This window comes from Pipistrellus kuhlii, unplaced genomic scaffold, assembly GCF_014108245.1.
Source record: "Pipistrellus kuhlii isolate mPipKuh1 unplaced genomic scaffold, mPipKuh1.p scaffold_m20_p_18, whole genome shotgun sequence".
NCBI lineage: Eukaryota > Metazoa > Chordata > Mammalia > Chiroptera > Vespertilionidae > Pipistrellus > Pipistrellus kuhlii.
This window is the reverse complement of record NW_023425493.1, coordinates 5,917,278-5,940,715: the sequence shown is the minus strand read 5'-3', so window position 1 is coordinate 5,940,715 and position 23,438 is coordinate 5,917,278. Positions and strand designations below refer to the sequence as shown.

General features: G+C 52.0%; 1 protein-coding gene across 3 annotated transcripts in view; it reads left to right on the top strand.

The window, feature by feature from the left end:
* Positions 1-23,438, top strand: part of PIK3C2B (phosphatidylinositol-4-phosphate 3-kinase catalytic subunit type 2 beta) — a 76,024-nt gene that overhangs the window by 8,181 nt on the left and 44,405 nt on the right. For all 3 annotated transcript variants that reach the window (XR_006741914.1, XR_006741913.1, XM_036442488.2), the window contains exon 2: positions 20,399-21,416. Coding sequence is in view for 1 of the 3 variants with exons in the window: in XM_036442488.2 (XP_036298381.1) it covers positions 20,487-21,416 (930 nt within the window). In the remaining 2 variants the exon portion in view is untranslated. The remainder of the gene's footprint in view (positions 1-20,398; positions 21,417-23,438) is intronic.

The window sequence follows — 23,438 nt, the reverse complement described above, 5'->3', positions numbered from 1 at the left end:
ACACTTAGGGATTGTTGTGAGGATTCAACACGACAGTACTTGGCACAGCATCCCAGAGGCAAACAATAGGTCTGTTTCCTCCCTTCAATTCTGTGATGCTCATACTCACTGAGCCTCCCGCCCCTCCCGCCCCTCCCCCTGCCTCTTGGTCCTCTTTCTCTTTCACCACTGATAGCAGACAAGCGCTGGAGGGACTAATTGGACTGATTGTAATGGTGATTGTGTTACTGGCCATGGCATTTCGGCAAGGTGCCTGTGGGTGGTCAGCTCCCACATATGCCTACGGGAGCGGTCACACCTTGGCTACGTGGCCAGCTGCCCAGCGCGTAGGCTGTAATACCTGTTGAGAATGGCCCTTGACTGTTGCCACCCTGGTACACCCTGAGTGAGGGTCACATGAGTGAGGGTCACATGAGTGAGGGTCCATGAAGATGGGGCTGCTGGAGTGTGAGTGTGCGACACCGTGCCAGGTGGGCAGCTGGTTCACCTTTCTGCTGAATGCCTACTTTGCCGGGTATAGACTTGGGGCTCTCTCTTAGTGGGACCTCTGTCTCCCTGGGGACATTCCTGTGCCAGGTGGGGCACAGAAGAGGAGAGAAAGGTATCTATAGGCATGTACAGAGCAACAGTAAGACCAGCTGACAGGATCCTGGCTCTTCTCCCCCACCCCCTAGATCACTTCCTTCTTAGAAAAGACATCTTCTTGACCCCTGCATGCAAAGCGATGCAAATACGGTTTGTGTGTCATTTCAGGCAGGAAGGTTATTCTGGGGCTCAGACACCAGGCCTGCATGTTAGTCAGCCATGTCACACGCACAGCATCAGGGTGTGAAGGGGATGTGGGGAGGAAGAGAAGGAAGGGGAGTGTGAAAGGGTCATCCAGGGAAGGCTTCTGAGGATCTTGAGCTGGGGTGGAGGCAGGAGAGAGAAAGCAGGAGGGCGAGGAAGGTACCTCCCGCTGCCCCCCTGGCTTTCCTGAGGCTCTGAGTCAGGTGGCCTGGGAAAAAGGGCACGGGAGTATATGCCAGTTGGTGCCAGCATGAACGAACATGCTGACGAGCTGGGCTGGTAGCACTGGACCTGCATCAGGACCACTGCCTGCTGCCCCTCCCCAGTCCTCCATCTCGGTAATTCCCTCCCCTGCAGTTTGGGGATTCTGGACACTAAGAGGCCATCTGGGGGGGTCCCTGTGAGGCCTCGCTTCCCCGGTGGGGTTTCTCCTTTGACCTTGGTAAAACCGAGTCTCTGGTCTCCCCCTGGGCTCAGTGTCCTTGGCTGCCCTGAGCAGGATATCCTTCTGCCGGCCACCAGGAAGAGCGGAGTGCAACTGCGTGGCTATGGAGAAAGGCCTGGTGGCTGTCTGGGTCAGGCTGGCTGACCACAGCCAAGGCCACGGAGTGGAGAGGCCAGTGACTTTTATTTACTTACTTTTAAAATATATTTTTATTGGTTTCAGAGGGGAAGGGAGACAGAGATAGAAGCATCAATGATGAGAGAGAATCATTGATGGGCTGCCTCCTGTATGCCCCACACTGGGGATCAAGCCTGCAACCCTGCACGTACCCTTGACCAGAATCAAACCTGGGACCCTTCAGTCCACAGGCCGATGCTCTACCCACTGAGCTAAACCTGCTGGGGCTAGGACCAGTGACTTTTAGAAGGACAAGCTGCCCGATGGGCAGCATTTGGTGGAGGAAGAGACTTGTGTTCTGGGGAGGGACCAGAGATCCCTGGGCTTTAGGGGCTGAGATGTGGGGAGGAGGCCATGGAGAAGCATAGCGTGTACCGGATCTACCAGCCTATCCTCAGGAATCACTCCTCCCAGCACCTCAGAAATGCCTCTTACCCCTGCCAGAATGGGCACTCTCCCCCTGACACCCTCCTCTTCACATGCAGATGCCCCTGGGAGGGACTAACTGCTGAGGCCTCTCTGACACTCCTGTGTGAGTTAGTGTCAGTGTTGGGGGTGTTTTGTTGGTATGGGTTTTTCCTCGGCTGAAGGATGCATCGCTTTTCTTTCCCTTCCTGCTCTGTGGGTACCCCATGGCCTCTGCACTCGGCCCTGACTTACGAAGGGCAAGGGCCTCCCGGGCTCTCTGTCTGGGGCCTCCTCCCTGGCACCCTCACTCCCTGGTGCTCTCCGCCCACCTGGCCTGCCCTCGGTTGCTGGAATGTGGGCAGGGAAGGGCCTGCTTGGGAAGGCCCAGAGCTGCCCTGGAGCTGAAGGGCCTGTTTCCTCTCTCTTCTGGGTGCACTTCCATCTACTGTTTTCAGACTTTGTTGCTAGGGACACTAGCATGGACACCCGGTGGTCTCTAGGCTAGCTTCCTGTCCTCAGGCAGCTAATGAGGGAGAGAGGGAGCTGGGGGGGGGGGGGGGGGCAATTGTGTGCATGTTTGTCTCATGACCAGGGCTTTGGGTCCCTATCGGGGGGGCTTTTCTTGATTTGGGGAGCTAGCGCTGATTGAAGATATTCTGTTATCAGACCCCATGTCTCGATAGCTGGCTTAGGACCCAGTGGCAGAGGGATAGTGGGCAGAGCTTCCTTGCCCAGCGGGAGGGAAGGAGCTTGCCCTGGGCATGATGTAGGAGCAGGTCTTCAGCTTCTTGGAGGTTCACATGGCTGGCCGGCCGGCTGGCTCTTTTTGCTCAACTTCCTTTCACTTCTGCAAGCCACGCAGGTGGCTGCCCACTGCCAGCAGCTCACCTCCCACACAGCGTGCCCCAGCTCCGTGACCCCCAGCCTGGGCTGAAAGGCAGTCTCCCCCCTCCCAGCCCCCCCTTGGACACCACCACCACACCGAGCTGCTGGCCCCAATGCTCTGCTCTGTGTGTAGGATTGTTCTGGGGACTCATTTCCCGAGTCCGTCTGGTCCTGGGACTTGGGCTCACTGGTGCCCAGTGTGTGCTTGCTGAGAGAGTGTAGGGCAGGGGACAGGATTATTATTTCTGAGTGTCCGCTGTCTGAGCCCTTTTCCAGTGTGATCCCAGGGTAAAGTTGTGGCCTTCGCTCTCCGGCATCTCTGAAAGGCAGGAGGACCCTGTCATGTCATGGAGAAGAGAGACAGCCGTCCGGATGTCTGAGGAAGGGGCCGCCAGAAAGCAGCCATAGGATTGTTGTAATTGAATGAACTGGCGATACTCCCTGCAAATCAGAGCACTGATCCGCAGCGGGGATGTGCTGGAGGAGGGTCTCACTGGCGTCATGTGGTGCATTCTGGTTAGTCCAGTGCCTTTCCCCCCTACACGATTGATTTTTAGAGAGAGAGGAGGGGGAGAGAAAGAGAGGAGTTCCATTTGACGCATTCATTGGAATCGGGGATCGCACCCGCAGCCTTGGTGTACCAGCTTGATGCTCTGAGTGAGCCCCGGGGCCAGAGCTCTCATGCCTTCGGAGTTACCCTGAGGTGCATCCTGCCTGCTTGTGTGGGGTGTGTGTGTGTGTGTGTGTGTTTAAAGTGCCTCCATGCTCTTTGCAGAGTCTGATGGGTTAGACAGCACATGAGGACATGGGGTGTCAGGACTGAACCTGAGTGTGAGGTGGATCTGGGCTGCTGCATCTTCTTTTATTTTTAATTTTTATTTTTTTTCCTACCCCCCACCCCCTCTTCTTTTATTTTATTTTTAATATATTTTATTGATTTTTACAGAGAGGAAGGGATAGAAATAGAGTTAACATTTAAAAAAATATATATTTTATTGATTTTTCACAGAAAGGAAGGGAGAGAGATAGAGAGCTAGAAACGTCGATGAGAAAGAAACATCCACCAGCTGCCTCCTGCACTCCCCCTACTGGGGACGTGCCCGCAACCCAGATACATGCCCTTGACCGGAATCGAACCTGGGACCTTCCAGTCCGCAGACCGACGCTCTACCACTGAGCCAAACCGGTTTCGGCTAGAGTTAACATTGATGAGAGAGAAACATCGATCAGCTGCCTCCTGCACACCTCCCAGTGGGGATGTGCACGCAGCCAAGGTTCATGCCCTTGACCGGAATCGAACCTGGGACCCCCCCGAGTCCGAAGGCCAACGCTCTATCCATTGAGCCAAACCAGTCAGGGCCTTCTTTTATTTTTTAAAAATATATTTTTATTGATTTCAGAGAGGGTAAGGGAGGGAGGGAGGGGAGAGAGAGAAACAAACAAACAAACAAACAAACATCAATAATGAGAAAGAGTCATTGATCTGTTGCCTCTTGCATGCCCAATACTGGGGATGGAGCACGCAGCCCAGCATGCGCCCTTGACTGGAACTGAACCTGGGACCCTTCGGACCCACTGAGCAAAAGCAGGCAGGGCCTGCGCTGCCTCTTCCCTCTCCTCTCCCAGGAGGGAGCTGTCCAGGCTGAGCGTGCTCTGTCCTGGCTTGGGCGCTCAGCTGGATGGGAGCAGCTGTGACCTACTTCTGGATTCTGCCTAAAGGGCTGGTCTCCTCCAGGGTGTCTCCCAGCCCCCAGAAGGAATCCCGGAGAACTGGTTTCCACGGGGCACAGCTGGGTAAGCGGGGCTGTAGGCTCAGCCCGTGTTTGCAGGAAGCTCATGGCCCTGAGGAAGGGAGGACAGGTGGAGAGGCCGCGGTGTCCCCATCCCTCCCGCACCGTGTCCTCACGCCCTCCTCCCAGAGCGGCTTCCGCCCCGTGGGGCCCCGTGCCTCCGGAGGGACGGGGTTTCCTGGGCGTTCTGTGGGAAATGCCGGGGTCTCTGTCTGACGTGGGCGTGCTGGTGGGAAGGTTGTCTGTGAAGAAGCTCCTTTAGGGTCCCCTCAGCCGGGGCCTGGGATTGGTCAGGAAGGCTGAGGAAGCTGGAAGCAATTCCTTTTCTTTTTGATTTTTTTAAATGTTATTTTTTACGGAGGTAACATTGGTGAAAACATACATTTCAGGTGTACGACACTGTCATGTGGACCAGGGTACTCTATTCTGTGCTCACCACCAAAAGCATCGTCGCCCTCCGTGGCCATGCATTTCACCCGCTTCACCCATTTCGCCCTCCCCACTCCCCTTCTCTCTGTGGGTGACATTCTGTTGTCTGTGTCTGTGAGTGCTTTGTTTGTTTTGTTAGTTCATTTCTTACTTTTTTGTTTTATATTCCACATATGAATGGAATCCTATGTTTTGTCCTTTTCTTTTTATATTCATTATTATTATTATTATTATTATTATTACATTTTATTTATTTCAGAGAGAAAGGGTGAGAGAGAGAGATATCAATGATGAAGATCAAGCCCATAACTTGCACCCCAGGCTGGGAATTGAACTGGCAACCATTTGGTGCATGGTATGATGCTCAACCAACTGAGCCACACCAGCCAGGGCAGTTTTGCAATTCTTTTTTATGCATTTAGAATTTAAAAAGACACACACATAAGTACGGTCACATGAAATCCACTGGTAGTAGATTAAAGAGGTGGGAGAGAGCAAACTGGAGAAATCTGAGGCGGAGCGAAGAACAAGGTGGAGAGACACGTGCTGTGTTCACAGCGGTGGGCCTGGGTAGGTGACATTTGCCATCCATGGAGGTGGTATGCGAGCATCAAGATAGCGAGGAGTCTGTGGGCTTGTGCTCTGGTGCCAGCAGTTGTGCCTTTAAAAGGTTATTTTGCAAGGGCCACCTTCTCTGGCGACACAGTTCCTGGGGAAGCTTTAAAATGATTGTGTGTTAGGAGTTGATTGATTCTCAGCAAGGCCTGCCTTGTGTCCGGCTTGTGTTGGAATACAGGGCAGAATGAAGGGCGTGTTTTGTTTTCCAGATATGCGAGCGGCCAGGTGGGCTGAGGGCCCGTGTTCTCGGAGGCCTGTTCCTGGAGCAGGGCCAGTGGCTCCTCGGAGCTCCAGACATCAGCAAGGGCCGGTGCTAGGAGACCAGGGCGGTCTTGGAGTTGGAACTCCACAGTCAGGGTGTCGGCAGGGTTGGTTTCTTCTGCGTCTTTCTGGCATGTATTGGCTGTCTTCTCTCTGTGCCCTCATGTGGTCTGCCACCTTTTCTTTTCTTTTTTTTAATATATTTTATTGATTTTTTTACAGAGAGGAAGAGAGAAGGATAGAGAGTTGGAAACATCAATGAGAGAGAAACATCGATCAGCTGCCTCCTGCACATCCTACCCTGGGGATATGCCTGCAACCAAGGTACATGCCCTTAACCGGAATCGAACCTGGGCCCCTTCAGTCTGCAGGCTGACACTCTATCCACTGAGCCAAACCGGTTTTGGCTCTGCCCACCTTTTCTTACAGCTGAGTGATATTCCCTTGTATATATGTACATCTTTATTCATTCATCTGTCGAAGGACATGTGTTTCCGTATCTTAGCTATTGGAAATAATGCTGCAAGCAAATAAGAATGTATGTATCTTTGCCAAAACCGGTTGCGGGCACATCCCCGGTGGGGGTTGTGCAAGAGGCGGCTGATCGATGATTCTCTCTCATCGCTGTTTCTGACTCTCTATCCCTCTCTCCTCCTCTCTGTAAAAAAAATCAATAAAAACATATTAAAAAAAAAAAAAAAAAAAGAATGGATGTATCTTTGTAAATTACTGTTTTAGATTCCTTCAGATAAATGTCCAAAAGAGGAATTGCTGGATCATATGGTAGTTCTATGCTTTTTGTTTGTTTGTTTGTTAATCCTCACCAGAGGATATTTTTCCCCCCATTGATTTTTAGAGAGAGTAGAAGGGAGGGGGAGAGACAGAGAGAAACATTGGTGTGAGAGAGACAGCTTGATTAGTTGCCTCCCGCACACATCCGGACCAGGGCCAAGGAACCAGCCTGCCACTGAGGTACGTGCCCTTGCCTGGAATTGAACTGGGAACTCTTTAGTCCACGGGCAGACGATCTATCCACCGAGCCAAACCAGCGAGGGCAGTAGTTCTATTCTTAATATGTTTAGGAACTTCCATACTGTTTTTCCCTACTGGCTGCACCCGTTTACATTGCCACCCACCGTGCTCTTTGGAGGGAACCCCGCCGATCTGAACTGGAAGGGCTGGTTCTTGGGGCTGGGGTGGTGAAGGCCAGGTGGTGGTGGTGGCGGGGAGAAAGCAGGAAGTGGGCCAGACAGCGGAGATGTGGCTGCTCTGGCTCATGGGATGGTTCCTGGGTTAGGGATCCGCATGCTGCCAAGACCTTCCTTTCCTCTTCGCAAAAGGTTCCACTCCGCTGGCTGCCAGCTCCTGGTCCCTGGCCCTGCCACCGAAGCCGTCAGCTCTAGGAAGGAAAGTTGTGAGAGGAGCCTCGAGCTGCCTCACCTCTTCCACCCTGACTTTCTTCGTATTCAGATCCCACGTCTGCGGGGCGTGTGGTGGGAGCTGTGACCTCCGGGGATTCTATGTGTGCCTGGATGGTTTCTGAGCCGGGAGCCGGGACTCCGGGGCCCTCAGTGCAAACCGAACTCCATCTAACCATGTCGCTCAGCCTCCTAGCCCCTGGCGCTCTGCTCACCCAAGACCCAGAGAGCCCTCTGACTCTTGTATCCACTTTGGCTTCAAATTGGTGGAAAGCCCAGGGCAGGCCTAGGGATGGGAGAGATGGAAGATAAGTCCAGTAGGAAAGACTGAGCCATGAGCGGCCACTGTAATCTGCCTAAGAAGATACTAGAGAGGGGCCGTGTGAGTGAGAAGAAAACACAGAAGGTTATTCTGGCTCCGCACAGAGGGGATGTGGGCTAGAAAAGAGGAAGACCTAGTGAGTGTGTGTGATTCAGTGACGGACCTGACATCAGAGAAGCTGTGTAAGACCTGTAGGTTTTCGATATGGAAGCAGGGATCAGATGCACATCTGTTTGAGCCAGGGAGCTGACCTATTGTTTTTATTTATTTTTTTAAATTCATGATTTTTAGAGATAAGGGAAGGGAGACAGAGAAAGAGAGAGATAGAGACAAGCACCAATGTGAGATAGAAATATGGATCATTGCCTCCCCCATGTGCCTGACTGGGGCTGGGGTTCGAACCTACGATCTAGGTATGTGCCCTGACTGGGGATGGAACCCATGACCTTTCAGGATACGGGATGACGCTCCCAACGGAGCACACCAGCTTGGCTGACCTTCCTGCTGGATTCCTGGCCCAGCACGTGCCCAGCTTCCCTGTGAGAGCTGGGCGGTGGGAGGGAGAGGTGGGGCAGGGCCGTGAATGTGAGGGCTGAGGGGTGGGTCCCTGGCTGCAAAGCCAGTGGGATTTTGATTATGAATAAGTGTGGCTCTTAGACAGGGGCAGGGATTCTCTTTGAAGACAAAACTCTGGGAGCCAAAAGGATTACATCTTCTGGCCTCCAACCCCCTTGATGGGTTCTGTCCTTGAGAGGAAGTGCTCCCCAGGCAGTCCTAAAACTGAGTCCTGTTCCTTCGTAAGAATTGCTAAAAGGTGGATGCGGGGGCTGGGAGCTTGAAATCCTCTGCGCCTTTCACCGCCTTGTTGCCAGCTCTCCCTTCTCCCCGCCCAGGGAAGATGAGTCAAGATGTTTCCTCCCTGCTTTGAGCCCCAGGAGGGGGATCGATATATTTATGAATCGATATATTTATGATCTACCTTTGGTAGATCACAAGCTCTCTGGAATTATGCCACGGTCATCTGAATACCTTTAGGTCTAGCATGGTGCCTGGCATGGAGCTGGTACTTAACGCCCATTGGGATCCAATTCTGAGGCTCAGAAAAGAAGAGAGAAGCCAAAACCGGTTTGGCTCAGTGGATAGAGCATCGGCCTGTGGACTGAAAGGTCCCGGGTTCGATTCCAGTCGAGGGCATGTACCTTGGTTGCGGGCACATCCCCATTGGGGGGTGTGCAGGAGGCGGCTGATCGATGTTTCTCTCTCATTGATATTTCTAATTCTCTATCTCTCTCCCTTCCTCTCTGTAAAAAAATCAATAAAATATATTTTTTAAAAAGAAAAAAGAAAAGAAAAGAAAACAGAGAGAAGAGGACCCAGACCCACTGGGCCATCCAAAGCAGAGCAGCTGGCAGGGCTCCTTCCAGCCAGACAGCGGGAGGCCCTGTGCACCCACAGCGGATGGTGTCAGTGTGGCCCCTGGGCCCTCCCTCCTTGGCTCGGGGAGGGAGCAGAGTGAGCTCCCAGGAGGGAGTGCCTCTCCTCTCTCTCCACCCTTTGACGCTGAGCCATTGTGCGCTCAGCCCTGACCCCATTTCCTCCCGCCAGCCTTCGGCCATCTATTGGCAGCTGTGCGGACTGAGTTTGGTGCCTGGTGCAGCGTAGACCCTGGCACCACGCTCTTGGCCCTAAGCCTATCCACTTCCTTCACCAGCTGACCAATGCTTTTGGGGGTTCCTTCCCTGGTCTTCCTGGGAGCTCCGAAACCCTCCTTAGTGGGTCACACCTGGCTGCACAGTTGAATCTCCTGAGGGGCTTAGTCCAGGGCTCACTCTACTGAGTCAGACCAGGAATTTGTATGTTTGAAAAACTTCCCAAGGGACATTTGAGACCGTTTGCATGTGGACTGTCTGTTAAATAATGTCATGGTGTCCGTGTTCCATTTTGTGGGTCGCATTGCGTTAATATAGGAGAACATCCTAGTTCTTAGGTGATTGGGGCTGAATTATTTAGGGGTGAGGCGTCTGCAGCTTTCTTTCCAGTGGGTAACGGAGAAAGAGCATATGCGTGTGGGCGGATGTCAGCAAGCCGTGCGTGCAGGTGGTGAAAGGAAACTGGCTAAACTCACCTTTCATAGGACTTCCATCTGCTTTCTTAAAAAAAAAAAAGTATATATATATATATATATAATATATATTTATTGATGTTTTACAGAGAGGAAGGGAGAGGGAGAGTTAAAAACATCGATGAGAGAGAAACACCAATCAGCTGCCTCCTGTACCCCACCCCCCACCCCCCACCCCCCCCCCCCCGCCGGGGATGTGCCCGCAACCAAGGTCACATGCCCTTGACTGGAATCGAACCTGGGACCCTTCAGTCCGCAGGCTGACGCTCTATCCACTGAGTCACACCGGTTGGGGCCCATCTGCTCTCTGAGAGAGGGGGACTAAGAAGAGGACACAGACAGGGCCACCACGGTGCACAACTTCAGGGGGCGCCCTTCACTTGCTGTTGCCATGAGATTCATTGAGTACACGGCGCGTGGGTGCCCCCAGGGGTGTGGGACACAGCAGTACTGGCCCAACCCTCTCTCCGTGGATGGGCTGCAGAGCAGCAGAGACCCAGGCCCTCACCCACCCACGTCTTTCCTGGGACCTACATGGATATTTGTTTTTTTACAGAATCCCTAGTAGCCCGTGGGGACTGAGGGGGGAGAGCAGTTTCTAAGCTGTCAGCCCAGCGGAGGCTGGCAGAGAGGGAACTGAATTAGGGAAGGGGGAGGTAGGAAACTTGAGACTGATTCCTAAAATACTCTGCACGGCCCTCCCTCCTAGAAAGTGCCGTTAGACAGACCCTTGCAGGCTCGCTCCGGCTCCAGCTCCTGATGGTTGGGACTGGTTGCTCTGCTGTTCCCCTTTCCCTCCCCTTTCACTCCGATTTCCCCGTGCCTGGCTGCTGCTCTGCTCTGGACCTTCCGCCCACCGTGGGGGGGACTCTCCTGGTCCCGGGGTGTGGGGGGAGGGCAGGGGGTTTTGGGGAGGGGGAGATGCTGCTTGTCCATCCCACTGGGTCCCTCAGCATCTGAGTGAGCCCAGCCCTGAGCCTTTTGCAAGGAGCAGCTCTCGGCGTGGCCCCCGGCGTGAGCTGGCAGTCCGGTGCTGCGTGCCCAGGAGCCAGGGAATGGATGGATGGTGTTCCATAGGGGTAGCTCAGCTCTCCCCATGCGAATTCCAGTCTGGGAAGAGCCTCGGGAACCGGGCCTGTGGGATTTTTCTCAGACCTTTCTTCTCTCTCCTTCTGGGGCCACAGCCTGGGTTGGCGCCCTCTGAGAAATGTGCTTGAAGGGATTTAAAGACTCCCGGAGCTAGAAGGCACTTTGTGTGGCATTCTTGTCCGTCGGCCCGCCTGCCCGTACGGATGATGCCAAACCCGGCATAATTAGTTGGAGCCCGGTCCTGTGTTTGAAGGACCCCACCTGCATTTCTGACCACCCGTCTCCATGTCTGCAATTCTTGCCACCAAAATACTTGGCCCTTATAGCCCAGTTCAAGTACGTTCTTCGCAGTGGAAATGAAGTGAATTTGGAACCTGAGGAGTTTAGTGGGGGTGACAAATCAATACACCTTAAATTTTTTTATAAAATATATTTTTATTGATTTTTTTTTCTTTTTTTATTTTTTCTTTTCTTTTCTTTTTTTTTTTTACAGAGAGGAAGAGAGAGGGATAGAGAGTTAGAAACATTGATGAGAGAGAAACATTGATCAGCTGCCTCTTGCACACCCCCCACCGGGGATGGGCCCGCAACCAAGGTACATGCCCTTGACCTGAATTGAACCTGGGACCCTTCAGTCCACAGGTCGACGCTCTATCCACTGAGCCAAACTGGTTTTGGCGATCTTCAATTTTGAATAAAATACTTTATAACTACCTTGGAGATACATGCAGTTGCCATTGGGGGCATAGAGAAGGGGCCCTCGGTTCATTCTGGGGGTTCAGAGGAGGCTTTCTGAAGAGCATAATGTCTGAGCCACGTCTGAGGAGAGGGAGGTGGAGTCAGGCAGTGTTGGGAAGGACATACCCAGGCGTAGAAGCAAAATGAGGGAGGTATCACATGCTTGGTGATGAGTGGTTGGAGATGAGAGGGAGGTGCTGGCCATGACATAGACCTTGTAAGGAATCCGAGAGCCCTTGAAGGGGATCCGCCTGGGAGTGAGATGATCAGATTTACTCTCTAGGAAGGGCCCTCTGGCTGTTCCGTGGAGAAAGCCTTAAAGAGGGAAAGATTAGTCATAGCCCCGTGAGAGAAGATAAGGATTTAATCAGGACAGCAGCGGTTAGGGTAGGAGGGACTAGATCTGGGAAGTACTGAAAAGGAAAAGTTGGTAGACCTCGATGATGGAATGTGGGGTGATAGGGAGGAGAAAGCCAAGATGACTGTAGGGTTTCTAGCGTGGGGACTGGGTGGGGCCGTTCACCACGTGGGGAACCAGAGGGAGGAGCAGGTGTGGGGGAGGGGAGGCGGGAGTTCCGTTTGGGACACGTGGGCGTGAGGTCCAGGTGGGCAGAGAGGCGGAGGGGAGCTGCACGCATGGTGTCACCTACACGTGAGCGTGTGGACAGGAGAGGGAGCAGGGGAGTTGTCCAAGCAGAGGGCGGTGCAGGAACAGTGGGCTGCGAGCGGGATCCTGAGGCAACATCAACCTTTCAGAGGGGCAGAGAGGAAGAGGAGGACACAGAAGGATGAGGGCAATAACAACAGTACCTCCCGGTGTCATGGAAGCCGGGGAGTGGAGGGTTTGAGGAAGAAGGGAATGGTCTTAGAGCCCAATACAGTTGCAAATCCAGGCAGATGGAAATGCCTACAGAATTGGTTGGCCTGGGCATTGTTTGTTTGTTTGTTTGTTTGTTTGTTTTTAAATATATTTTATTGGCTGAAACTGGTTTGGCTCAGTGGATAGGATGTCTGCCTGCGGACTGACGGGTCCCAGGTTCGATTCCGGTCAAGGGCATGTACCTTGGTTGTGGGCACATCCCCAGCAGAGGGTGTGCAGGAGGCTGCTGATCGATGTTTCTCTCTCATCAATGTTTCTAACTCTCTATCTCTTTCCCTTCCTTTCTGTAAAAAATCAATAAGATATATTTTAAAAAATAATACATTTTATTGATTTTTTACAGAGAGGAAGGGAGAGGGATGGAGAGCTAGAAACATAGAAACATCGACCAGCTGCCTCCTGCACACCCCCTACTGGAGATGTGCCCTTGACTGGAATCGAACCTGGGACCTTTCAGTCCGCAGGCTGACGCTCTATCCACTGAGCCAAACTGGCGGCCTGGGCATGGTTGCTGTGGAGTATTGAGGGCCAAAGCCAGGGGACAGTGAGTTGAAAAGTACATGAGCTCTCTCAGGGGGGACCCCGACCACCTCTAGAGGAAAAGGGGACTCCCCCCGCCCCCATGGGACCCGCCTCCCAGGTGTGACCTTGACATCTGCTCATCACTGCTGAGGATGGTGGCTGCCCCTGAGGGGGACAGAGGATGGGGTGGGGGTGGGGACTTATTTTCAGATGGCGGTGGAAGATCTGTCCCACTGAGCAGTGGCCTGACCAAGGGGTGTGAACTTGCCTGGGGAGGAGGCCTGACCTTGTGGAAATTGAACTTAGCTTCTCGGGGCTGAGGGCTCAGCCCAGGGTGGTGGCAGTGCTTCCCTTTGGACTTTGCCTGTGGGTTCGGTGCTAGCCTCTCCTGGGAGCTCACTCTGCCCCTCCTTTTCCCTGTAACTCTCTCGTAAAGCACTGCTTCCGGCCACCCGATGACATCAGGAAGCGCGGAGCCCCTGGCCAGAGCCTGTAGTAGCAGAGCAGCAGGGGGGACCCTGAAGGAGAGAGCGCCCCTGCATTGAGGGCTGCAGATTGCATTTCCAGAGGCTTCGGAGGAGGTGGTGCTCCAATGGCATGTTTCCAGGGCTCGCTCGGGAAACCCTGTTTTCAGGAGCTGATCATTGAAGGTTTTCAGATGAGCTTCTGATGGGGGTCGCCTTCAAGCCCAAATCAGACGCATCCGGGCCGCCAGCAGATGTGTGTATTTGAATCTTGATCTTGGAGCACCAGCATCTAGGCACATGAATGCCCGCAGGCACCCCTCCTCTTTCTGGGTGGGGGTTTTCAGATGCTGCTTCATTGGAAACACAGGCCTGGGTTTCAACTTATTAACTTAGAACTCTCAGTGCAGAGGTTTTGCATTGCTGCGAGGTGGGGCAGACTGGAAAGCCGTGTGGCAGTCACTTGAAAGATGGGCGTCAAAACCTTGCGGCAGCCAAAACCGGTTTGGCTCAGTGGCTAGAGCGTGGGCCAGCAGACTAAAGGGTCCCAGGTTCGATTCCGGTCAGGGGCATGTACCTTGCGGGCACATCCCCAGTGGGAGGTGTGCAGGAGGCAGCTGATCAATGTTTCTCATTGATATTTCTAATTCTCTATCCCTCTCCCTTACTCTCTGTAAAAAAATCAATAAAATATATTAAACAAACAAACAAACAAACAAAACCTTGCGGCGGCAGCGGGTTGTTAGCATCCTTCCCTCCTTTGCAGGTTCCTTAAGTGATTTATCGGAAGCTGGGAAGGTGAGTCTTAGAAAAGACTAGAAATGCTCAAATTGTGGGCTTTTAAAGTATTTAAATTTTGGGGGGAAAGTGGAGGTTTTGGTGTGCACTTGAGATTAGATGTATGCTTTGGGGGTTATTCGGGATTTGTAACTCATTTCTGCTCCCAGATTTTGTGATTGAAAAAATTCTGAGCTAAGTGAAAAATGATTTCTAAGGGAAATCGCTTGTCTTTTGTGGCCAGTGTTAATAACAAAAGCTTTTGCTTGTTATCTTTGCATAGTCATTGTAATAAGGAGAATGAAATAAACTTTTGTGGTCACTGAAAAATTACCATACTATTTGGTAACAAGCAATTTATGTACCAAGGTTAGAACTTATCACCTAACATACCTTTAGTTTGAAGGAAAAAAAAGCATACACGAGTCCTGGCTGGTGTTCTCAGTGGTTAGAGTGTCAGCCCACACACCCAGAGGGTCCTGGGTTCAATTCCCAGTCAAGGGCACATATCTGGACATGTGGGAGGCAATCTAATCGATGTGTTTCTCTCACATTGATGTTTCTCTCTCCCCCCATCTCCCTTCCTCCCACTCTAAAAATCAATGGGAAAAATATCGTTGGTGAAGATTTTCTTTTCTTTTTTAAAAAAGGAGTAAAAGAGGGAAGAATTGGCAAATTGATTGAGAAGGGAAGGAAGAACAGAAATGTATCAGCTGGAGGTTTTGTTTTCTTTCTTTTTCTTATTTAAAGCTCGCAGAAGCTTGTTTGGACATGCTTGCATGCAGAAGAGAGACCCAGTTATGGAGAAGAGATGATACTGGAGAGGGAGGAGAAATTCGTGGAGCATCATCCCGATGGAGAGCCAGTGGAGGGGGGGTGGGGGCACAAAAGGGTTGTCCCTCAGCTTACCCTGAGACCGGGGGAAAGGGGGTGAGGGGAGAGGTGGGGCTGATGGAAGTGTGGATGTTCAGAGAGGCAGGACCAGGAGGTTCTTTCCAATGGTCTCAGTTTTCTTCACAAGGGTGCCTGGCTAAGGCAACTATTCTTTTTTTAAAATTATTATTATTCTTTGATTTTGAGAGAGAAAAACATCAATTTGCTGTTCCACTTATTTATGCATTCATCGATTGATTCTTTAAATTTTTAAAATTTTATTTATTGATTTCAGAGAAGAAGGGAGAGGGAGTGAGAAATAAAAACATCAATGATGAGAGAATCATGGATTGGCTGCCTCCTTCACATTCCACAGTGGGGATCATGCCCTGACCAGGAATTGAACCATGCTTCCTGGTTCATAGGTTGATGCTCAACCACTGAGCCACACTGGCCAGGCACATTGGTAGATTCTTCTTGTATGTGTCCTAACTGGAGATAGAACCCACAATCCTGGCATATCAGGATGCTGCTCTAACCAACTGAGCTACCCGGCCAGGGCCGGCACTCCTAGCATTCTGCTTGTCCCAGCTCAGAGCTGCAAACACACAGCCAGGATTGGAAGGCGTAAACACAGTCATCTGGTAACTCCTCTCTAAAGCACGAGACCTCCTTTTCCTGGAACCAGTTTTCCAGCTCTGGGCAGCTCAGTGCTGGTATCTGCAGCTGGTCATCTCATTCCTTTGAATTTCAAATAGAAAGACTGCCTCTTACTCTCTTTATTTTTTAAAATATATTTTATTATATGTAAAAAAAATAAATAAATAAATTTAAAAAAAAATTAAAAAAAAATAAAATAAAAATAAAATAAAAAATAAAATAAAATATATTTTATTGATTTTTTTTTATTTTTTATTTTTTACAGAGAGGAAGGGAGAGGGACAGAGAGTTAGAAACATCGATGAGAGAGAAACATCGATCATACACCCCCTACTGGGGACGTGCCCACAACCAAGGTACATGCCCTTGACCGGAATTGAACCCGGGACCCTTCAGTCCACAGGCCGACGCTCAATCCACTGAGCCAAACCAGTTTTGGCCCTCTCACCCTCTGCAGATAAAAAGTAATCTATAAGGCCTTGGCTGGTGTGGCTCAGTTGGTTGGGCATTGTCCCATACACCGAAGGGTCACTGGTTCGATTCTCGGCCCAGGGAACATGCTTGGGTTTCAGGCTCGATTAATTGGGGTGCGTGTGAAAAGCAGCCAGTTTCTCTCTCGCCTCTTTCTCTCTGTACCTCCTCTCTCTCTCTAAAAACCGATGAAAACAAAGTGATAAAAGAATAACCTGTAAGAAGCTGTTGAAGGTGGAGAAACTCAACAGGCAGAGAAGTGAGCAGAGTGCTCTGTGTGCCTGAGGCCGGGCTTGGGCTAATTCGTCTTTGAGAAATGGCTTTCTAAAATTCGCTGAGCCAGCCCTGCCCCCCCTTCCCCCCTCGTATTGTGCCTGTGCCTGGCAGACGCGAGGGGTCCTGGGCCGTAGTGGGGGGACCTCCGGTTAAGGGGTACCCTTGTCCTAACTCATTTTGCTTTCTTTTTTGTTGTTTATTTGCTAACTCATTTTTGGATCTGACGGAACTTGCCACCTAAGAATCTAACTGAGCTCTTTTTCCTGTTGATGTTTTCCACTTTCTAATCCAGAGGAAGAACGTGCTTCATGTATTTATTATCTGCTGGATAAAGCAGTACAATAGAATGTACAGCTTTTGATAATGTCATGCAGTTAGGAACTTCTTAGCTGCTCATGCTCAAGGCCTGGTGTAGCTACCTCACACTTACTTCCCACAAGCTCATCCAGAGCACACATACAGCAGGTTCTTGAGTTAACAGAGTTTTGTTATGACATGGATGAAAAATAAAATTGATTCCTGGCGGGGGTGTCTGTCTTTGTGGCGTGTGCATGTTCTCCCCATGTCTGCGTGGGTTTCTTGAGGGTGCCCATTTCCGCTCACATCCCACGGATGTGACCGTTAGATGAACTGGTGTGTCTGCACTGTCCCCCTCTGAGTGGGTGTGAGTGTGGGTGTGGGTGGCCTTTCGCCCTGAACCACTGGGAGAGGTTCCAGTCACCCATGACCCTGAACTGGAATAACTGAGTTGGAAAATAATTAGCTCACTGTTTTCATTTATCTTCCTTAAACGTATGGATAGCTTACATTTATTTCAACGTTTAATAGTAGACATGTTTTGGGTCTTTATTTTGAAGTTTGGAGATGTGTTTGTGACCAGAAATGTGCCCTAGGAGCTTCACTCTCTTTTATATCGATTAGCCTGTGGTGACATTGGTTTCATTATCTGTTGAAAGTTGCAGTTTCCAAGAACCTGTAAATAACGTTGAGGATATACCGTGCACACATAGACCCATGATTCTCAGCACCAACTATAGACTAGAGTCGCCTGGGGAATCATTTTTTTTTAATATGTTTTATTGATTTTTTTTTTTTTTTTTTTTACAGGGAAGAAGAGGTATGGAGAGTTAGAAACATCGATCAGCTGCCTCCTGCACACTCCCTACTGGGGATGTGCCCACAATCAAGGTACATGCCCTTGACCGGAATAGAACCTGGGACCCTTGAGTCTGCTGGCCGACGCTCTATCCACTGAGTCAAACCGGTTAGGGCGCCTGAGGAATTTTTAATAGCACCATGGCCTGCCTGGCCGGCTGGCATGGCTCAGTGGTTGAGTGTCGACCTATGAACCAAGGAGGTCACGGTTCGACTCCCAGTCAGGGTGTATGCCTGGGTTTCAGGCTCAGTCCCCAGGGTGGGGTGTGCAGGAGGCAGCCAATCGATGATTCTTTCTCATCTTGGATATTTCCATCTCTCTCTCCCTCTCCCTTCCTCTCTGAAATGAATACAAACATATTAAAAACAACAACAATAGCCGAAACCGGTTTGGCTCAGTGGATAGAGCGTCAGCCTGCAGACTGAAAGGGCCCGGGTTCGATTTCGGTCAAGGGCATTTACCTTGGTTGTGGGCACATCCCCAGTAGGGGGTGTGGTGTGCAAGAGGCAGCTGATCGATGATTCTCTCTCATCGATGTTTCTAACTCTCTTTCCCTTTCTCTTCCTCTCTGTAAAAAATCAATAAAATATATTTAAAAAAATAAAAACAACAACAACATGAGGATGTTTCGGGAGAACGTGGGTGTCAGGACCTCACTTTTAGCAAGTTCCCCCGGCGTCTCTAATGGGCAGCCAGGTTTGAGAACTACTGGGCTGGGCAACCACTTGCTCAGTGTCTTCTTCATGCCCTGGCTTCTGGAGGGAAGGATGCCAACCCCGGGGTAACTGTGGGGGCTGCTTGCAGCGGGAGGCAGCCGGCGGGGGTCCTGCCTTTCTGCCTGGTCTCCTGAGGGCTTAGGAGAAATCAGTATTTTGGCCCTATATCCCATCAGCCCCTGGGCCTCACCCTTTGGAAAGCTGTGTGTAGGTGCTCATATCGGTGCATTTGGGGAGGATCCTTGTGCAATCTGAGTAATCGTAGGTGTGTTTTATAACGCTCTATTGTACTTTTTAAAAGATATATACATTTTTTATTGATTTCAGAGAGGAAGGGAGAGGGGGAGAGAGAGATGAAAACATCAGCGCTGAGAGAAAATCATTGACTGGCTGCCTCCTGCACGCCCCACCCTGGGGACTGAGCCTGCAACCTGGGCACGTGTCCTGACCGGGAATCGAACCGTGACCTCTTTGTTTTATAGGTCGACGTTCAACCATCGAGCCACGCCGGCCAAGGCTGTGCTTTTCACGTATAGCTTTATTGAGGTGTAACTGACATGCAACAACGTGTACATACTTGAAACATACAATGTGAGACGTCTTGACATATGTGAAACCATTACATAGTCTAGAGCACATGTGTCAAACACAAGGCCCGCGGGCCAAATCCGTCCCGCCAGGCCTTGCAATGTGGCCCGCACCGCTCTGTCATCACTGCACTCTGCTGCGTTTCCATCACAATGACAGTTTATGACTGTTCAGTAAACCATTCGGCCCGCGATTTAGGCTGGATTTTAGATTTTGGCCCCTTCTCTGATTGAGTTCGACACCCCTAGTCTAGAGAGTGAGCCTAGTCACACACACACACACACACACACACACACACACACACCCCTCCCCAGCATTCCCTCTGCTCCTTCCTGCCCCTTCCCAGGGAACCCACTGCTCTGCTTCCTGTCACTGTACATTAGCTTCATGTTCAGAAGTTCATCTAAGTGGAATCCTACATAACTCATACTCCGTTGTCTGGCTTGTTGTCCTCAGTGTGGTCGTTATGAGATTTGTCCGTGACACGGCGTGTGTCACTAATTCATTCCTTTTGGTTGCTGAGTAATGTCAGTTCTGTGGACATATCACGTGTTTTTTTTTAAATCTGTTGGTGGGCATTTGGGTTGTTTCTGGTTTTTAGACATTGCCCATGAAGCTGCTGTGAATAGTCACATAGAAGTCTTAGTGTTACTTGCGTGAGTAACTTCGGTAGCTGAGTCATGTGGTCGGCCGATGGTTATCTTTTCAGGAAGTAGCCTGTGTTCTAAGGTGGTTGCACTGTTTCACCTTCCCAGCAGCAGCACCTGAGTGCTGTCCCCTCTGCACGGGTGGAAGAGCCCTTAGTGCTTCTTCTCCAACTGGGTGAAGCCTCCTTTATCCTCTGGGTACGTGTGAGAGAGGTGAGGATGGGAGTGAAGGGCCGGAGCTGGAGGCGTGGATGGATGAATGGGTGAATGGCTGTCAGAGATGGATAAACTTGTCTTAATATCTCTTTTTCCCCCTCCATCTTTCTATTGTAGGCAATTAAGAAACGGGTAGATGTCACCTAAGTCAGATTATGAAGGCATCTCTCTTTTTTAAAAATATATTTCTTTTATTGATTTCAGAGAGGAAGGGAGAGAGAGATAGAAACATCAATGATGAGAGAGAGCCAAAACCGGTTTGGCTCAGTGGAAAGAGCTTTGGCCTGCTGACTGAAGGGTCCCAGGTTCAATTCCGGTCAAGGGCATGTACCTTGGTTGCGGGTGCATCCCCAGTGGGGGATGTGCAGGAGGCAGTTGATCGATGTTTCTGACTCTCTATTTCTCTCCCTTCTTCTCTGTAAAAAAATCAATAAAATATATATATTTTTAAAAAATGATGAGAGAGAAACATTGACCGGCTGCCTTCTGCACACCTACCCTGGGGATCAAGCCTGAAACCTGGGCATGTGCCCTTGGCTGGAATCGAACCCAGGACCCTCAGTCTGCAGGTCAATGCTCTATCCACTGAGCCAAACCAGCTAGGGCTGAATGCTTCTCTCTTTGTGATGGAATGATGGATGTTTGTACCCCTCGCCTGCAGGTGCCCAGACACGATGCCGCAACCCTGCAGACCTGACCTTGGTGGGAAGTAGAGGCCTTTCCTCGTCTCCTCCGTCCCCGTCCTCACCATGTCGTCGACCCCGGGCAATGGGGAGCACTGGGAGTCCCTGGAGTCCGTGGGCATCAGCCGCAAAGAGCTGGCCATGGCCGAAGCCCTGCAGATGGAGTACGACGCCTTGTCCCGGCTCCGGCATGACAAGGAGGAAAACAGAACCAAGCAGAACACGGACCCCTCTCTCATTGAGTGGGAGGAGCCTGCCCTGGACTTCTACAGCAAGCCGGCAGGAAGGCAGAAGGACCTCAAGCTCTTACGCGGTCTCTCTGGCTCGGATCCTACCCTCAATTACAACTCCCTCTCCCCACAGGAAGGGCTGCCCAACCACTCTACCTCCCAGGGCTCCCAGCCCGGCCCCGATCCCTGGCCCAAAGGCTCCCTGGCTGGGGACTATCTGTACATATTTGATGGCTCAGATGGGGGATTCTCTTTGTCCCCAAGACCGGGGGATCTAGACGGCTCTTCTAAGAAACTGTCCCCACCGCCTCTGCCTCCTCGAGTCTCTATCTGGGACACCCCTCCCCTGCCTCCCAGGAAGAGGGCCCCGACTTCCTCCAAGATCTCCCAGCCCAATGACATCAACACTTTTTCTTCGGTCGAGCAGCCTCCGGGCAAATTGCGAGGGCATCGGATCTTAGAAGACGAGGGGCCAAGAAGTGGGGGGACGGGGCGCCTCCTGGGGTCCGTGGACTACGATGGCATCAACGATGCGATCACACGGCTCAACTTGAAGTCAACCTACGATGCAGAGATGGTGCGGGACGCCACCCGGGGCTGGAAGGAGGGCCGGGGGCCCCTGGACTTCGGCAAGGGCACCCCCGGCAAACCCGTGGCCCGGAGTAAGACCATGCCCCCGCAGGTGCCCCCCCGCACCTACGTCTCTCGCTGTGCCAACCGGAAAAACGCGACGCCCGGCAAGAACCACCGGATCTCCGCGGCTGCGGTGAGGACCTTGTGTGTCTTTTGTCGTCCTGGTCTCCTGTCATTCAGAAACGGAAGAGCCTCCCTTCCTTCTTGGCTTTCCTCATCCCTGTAGTCCTCTCCGCCCTCCGCGTGTGTCCTGGGCCCCCGGTCCTGGCGGGGAGAGGAGCGGGCCACCTGCAGGCATGGCTCCTTCCCCGGGCTGAGCTTTGTGTACTCCCGGGAGCAGGCATTTCAGGGTCCCCGTGTCTAGTGTGTGTGCCTCTGTATGATGTGGGACAGAGCCGGGGTCCTGGGACTCGGTGTTGGTCCCAGTGGCTTTGTGGACCGGAGCGCGTAGCTTCTGCTTTTTGGTCTGCGTGGCGATGAGGCTCCGGCCTCCTATTAACCATCGTCTGTGCCCACGGAACACTAGATCCTGCCTGATGGTCTAAGGCAGTGGTCGGCAAACCCATTAGTCCGCAGAGCCAAACAGCAACAGTACAACGATTGAAAGTTCTTTGGAGAGCCAAATGTTTTAAACTTAAACTTCTCCTAATGCCACTTCTTTAAAATAGACTCACCCAGGTCGTGGTATTTTGTGGAAGAACCATACTCAAAGGGCCAAAGAGCCGCATGTGGTTCGAGAGCCGCAGTTTGCTGACCACGGGTCTAAGGCACCCAGCTCTGGTCTCTCATTCCAAAGCTGGCTTGTTCTCGCTCTCTCTCTCTCTGTGTCTCCTTCTCTCTGTGTGTGTCTCTCTGTCTCTCCCATGGTCTCTTTCCCTTGTTTGCCTCTGTCTCTTCTGTCTCCCTCTTCCCTCTGACTCTCCCTTTCCTTCTGTCTTTCTCTCTTTTTCTCTTTCATTTTCTCTTCTGTCTCTCTGTTTTTCTGTGTCTTCCTCCTTGTTCTCTTTCTCCCTGTCTTCCTCTCTCTGTCTCTCTTTTATTATGCTGAAATATACATAACATTGCGTTTACTGTTTTAACTAATGTCAAGGACACAGTGCAGTGGCATGAAATACATTCACATTCTTCTGCGACCATCGCCACCAGTTATCTCTGTTCACATTGAAAATATTTAGAAAAGAATACGTGGTATGATAATAATTTTACTTCTATCCGAACACAATATGAAATAGCAAAGCCCCAGGTGGGCCCAGGAGAGCTTCGAGGATCTTCTGGTCCAGAGAAGTGCCAGCAGCAGCATCCGCGTGGGTGGGACTGGCAGGTTGCTCTGTGGCCCCAGACGGGGTCAGGAGGCATCCGGGCGGAGACGCCTCCCGTAGGAAGAGCGCTCACCTCATCCCGCCCCTGCTTCCTCCTCCCTCATTGTCTGAGGGACGCCGGGGCTGTCCCCTGGCCACCGGGCCTCTGCCCAGCCCGGGATCAGCCCGCACTCCCTCCTCCCCGGGCTTGTGCCGGGAGAGCCACCGCTGCAGCATCAGCTCCCGGGACGGCTCGCTGCCGGAGCTCGGGCTTTTTAAAGGCCCTGCTCCGAGAGGTGGGGCTGCTCCTATTTATAGGGACATGCAGTCCTGTTCCCGGTGCAAAGTCCCTCTCGCCCAGCGGGGCCTGCTCGCCTGGTCCACCACCCTGGTAGGTGGCCACTGCTGTCGCTCGCTGTCCTGCTCCCCCGCCCCCCTCCCTCGCCCCGGCCAGGCTCCTGCTGGTCCTCGGAGTTCTGAGAGGGGAAGCGAGGGCCACGCACAGAGCCTTGCCCGCTCTTAGTGGGGAAATGCGGCCTCGGTGTTCGCCACCTCAGCTGGGTGCAGGGACCCATCCCCCGGGGCGGAGGGTCCCCTCGGGCCCTCGGCCAGTGCCACCGCCCCGCCTTCGCCGGGCTTTCAGCCAGAGGGACTCTCCTTGCCCCAGGCCTGGGGAGCCGGCTCTGGAAGTGGTTGGCTCCAAATGCCAGCTTCGTACCCCCGCTGCCAGCCTCTGCCTGGCAGGCGCCCCCAGCCAGCACCGGGTGATGCCGCCAGGGCCCGCCAGCAGGGTGAACGTAAGTGGCTTTGCTTTCTCACGGAGCCAGGGAATGGCACTGAAAGGGCATGGAGATGGC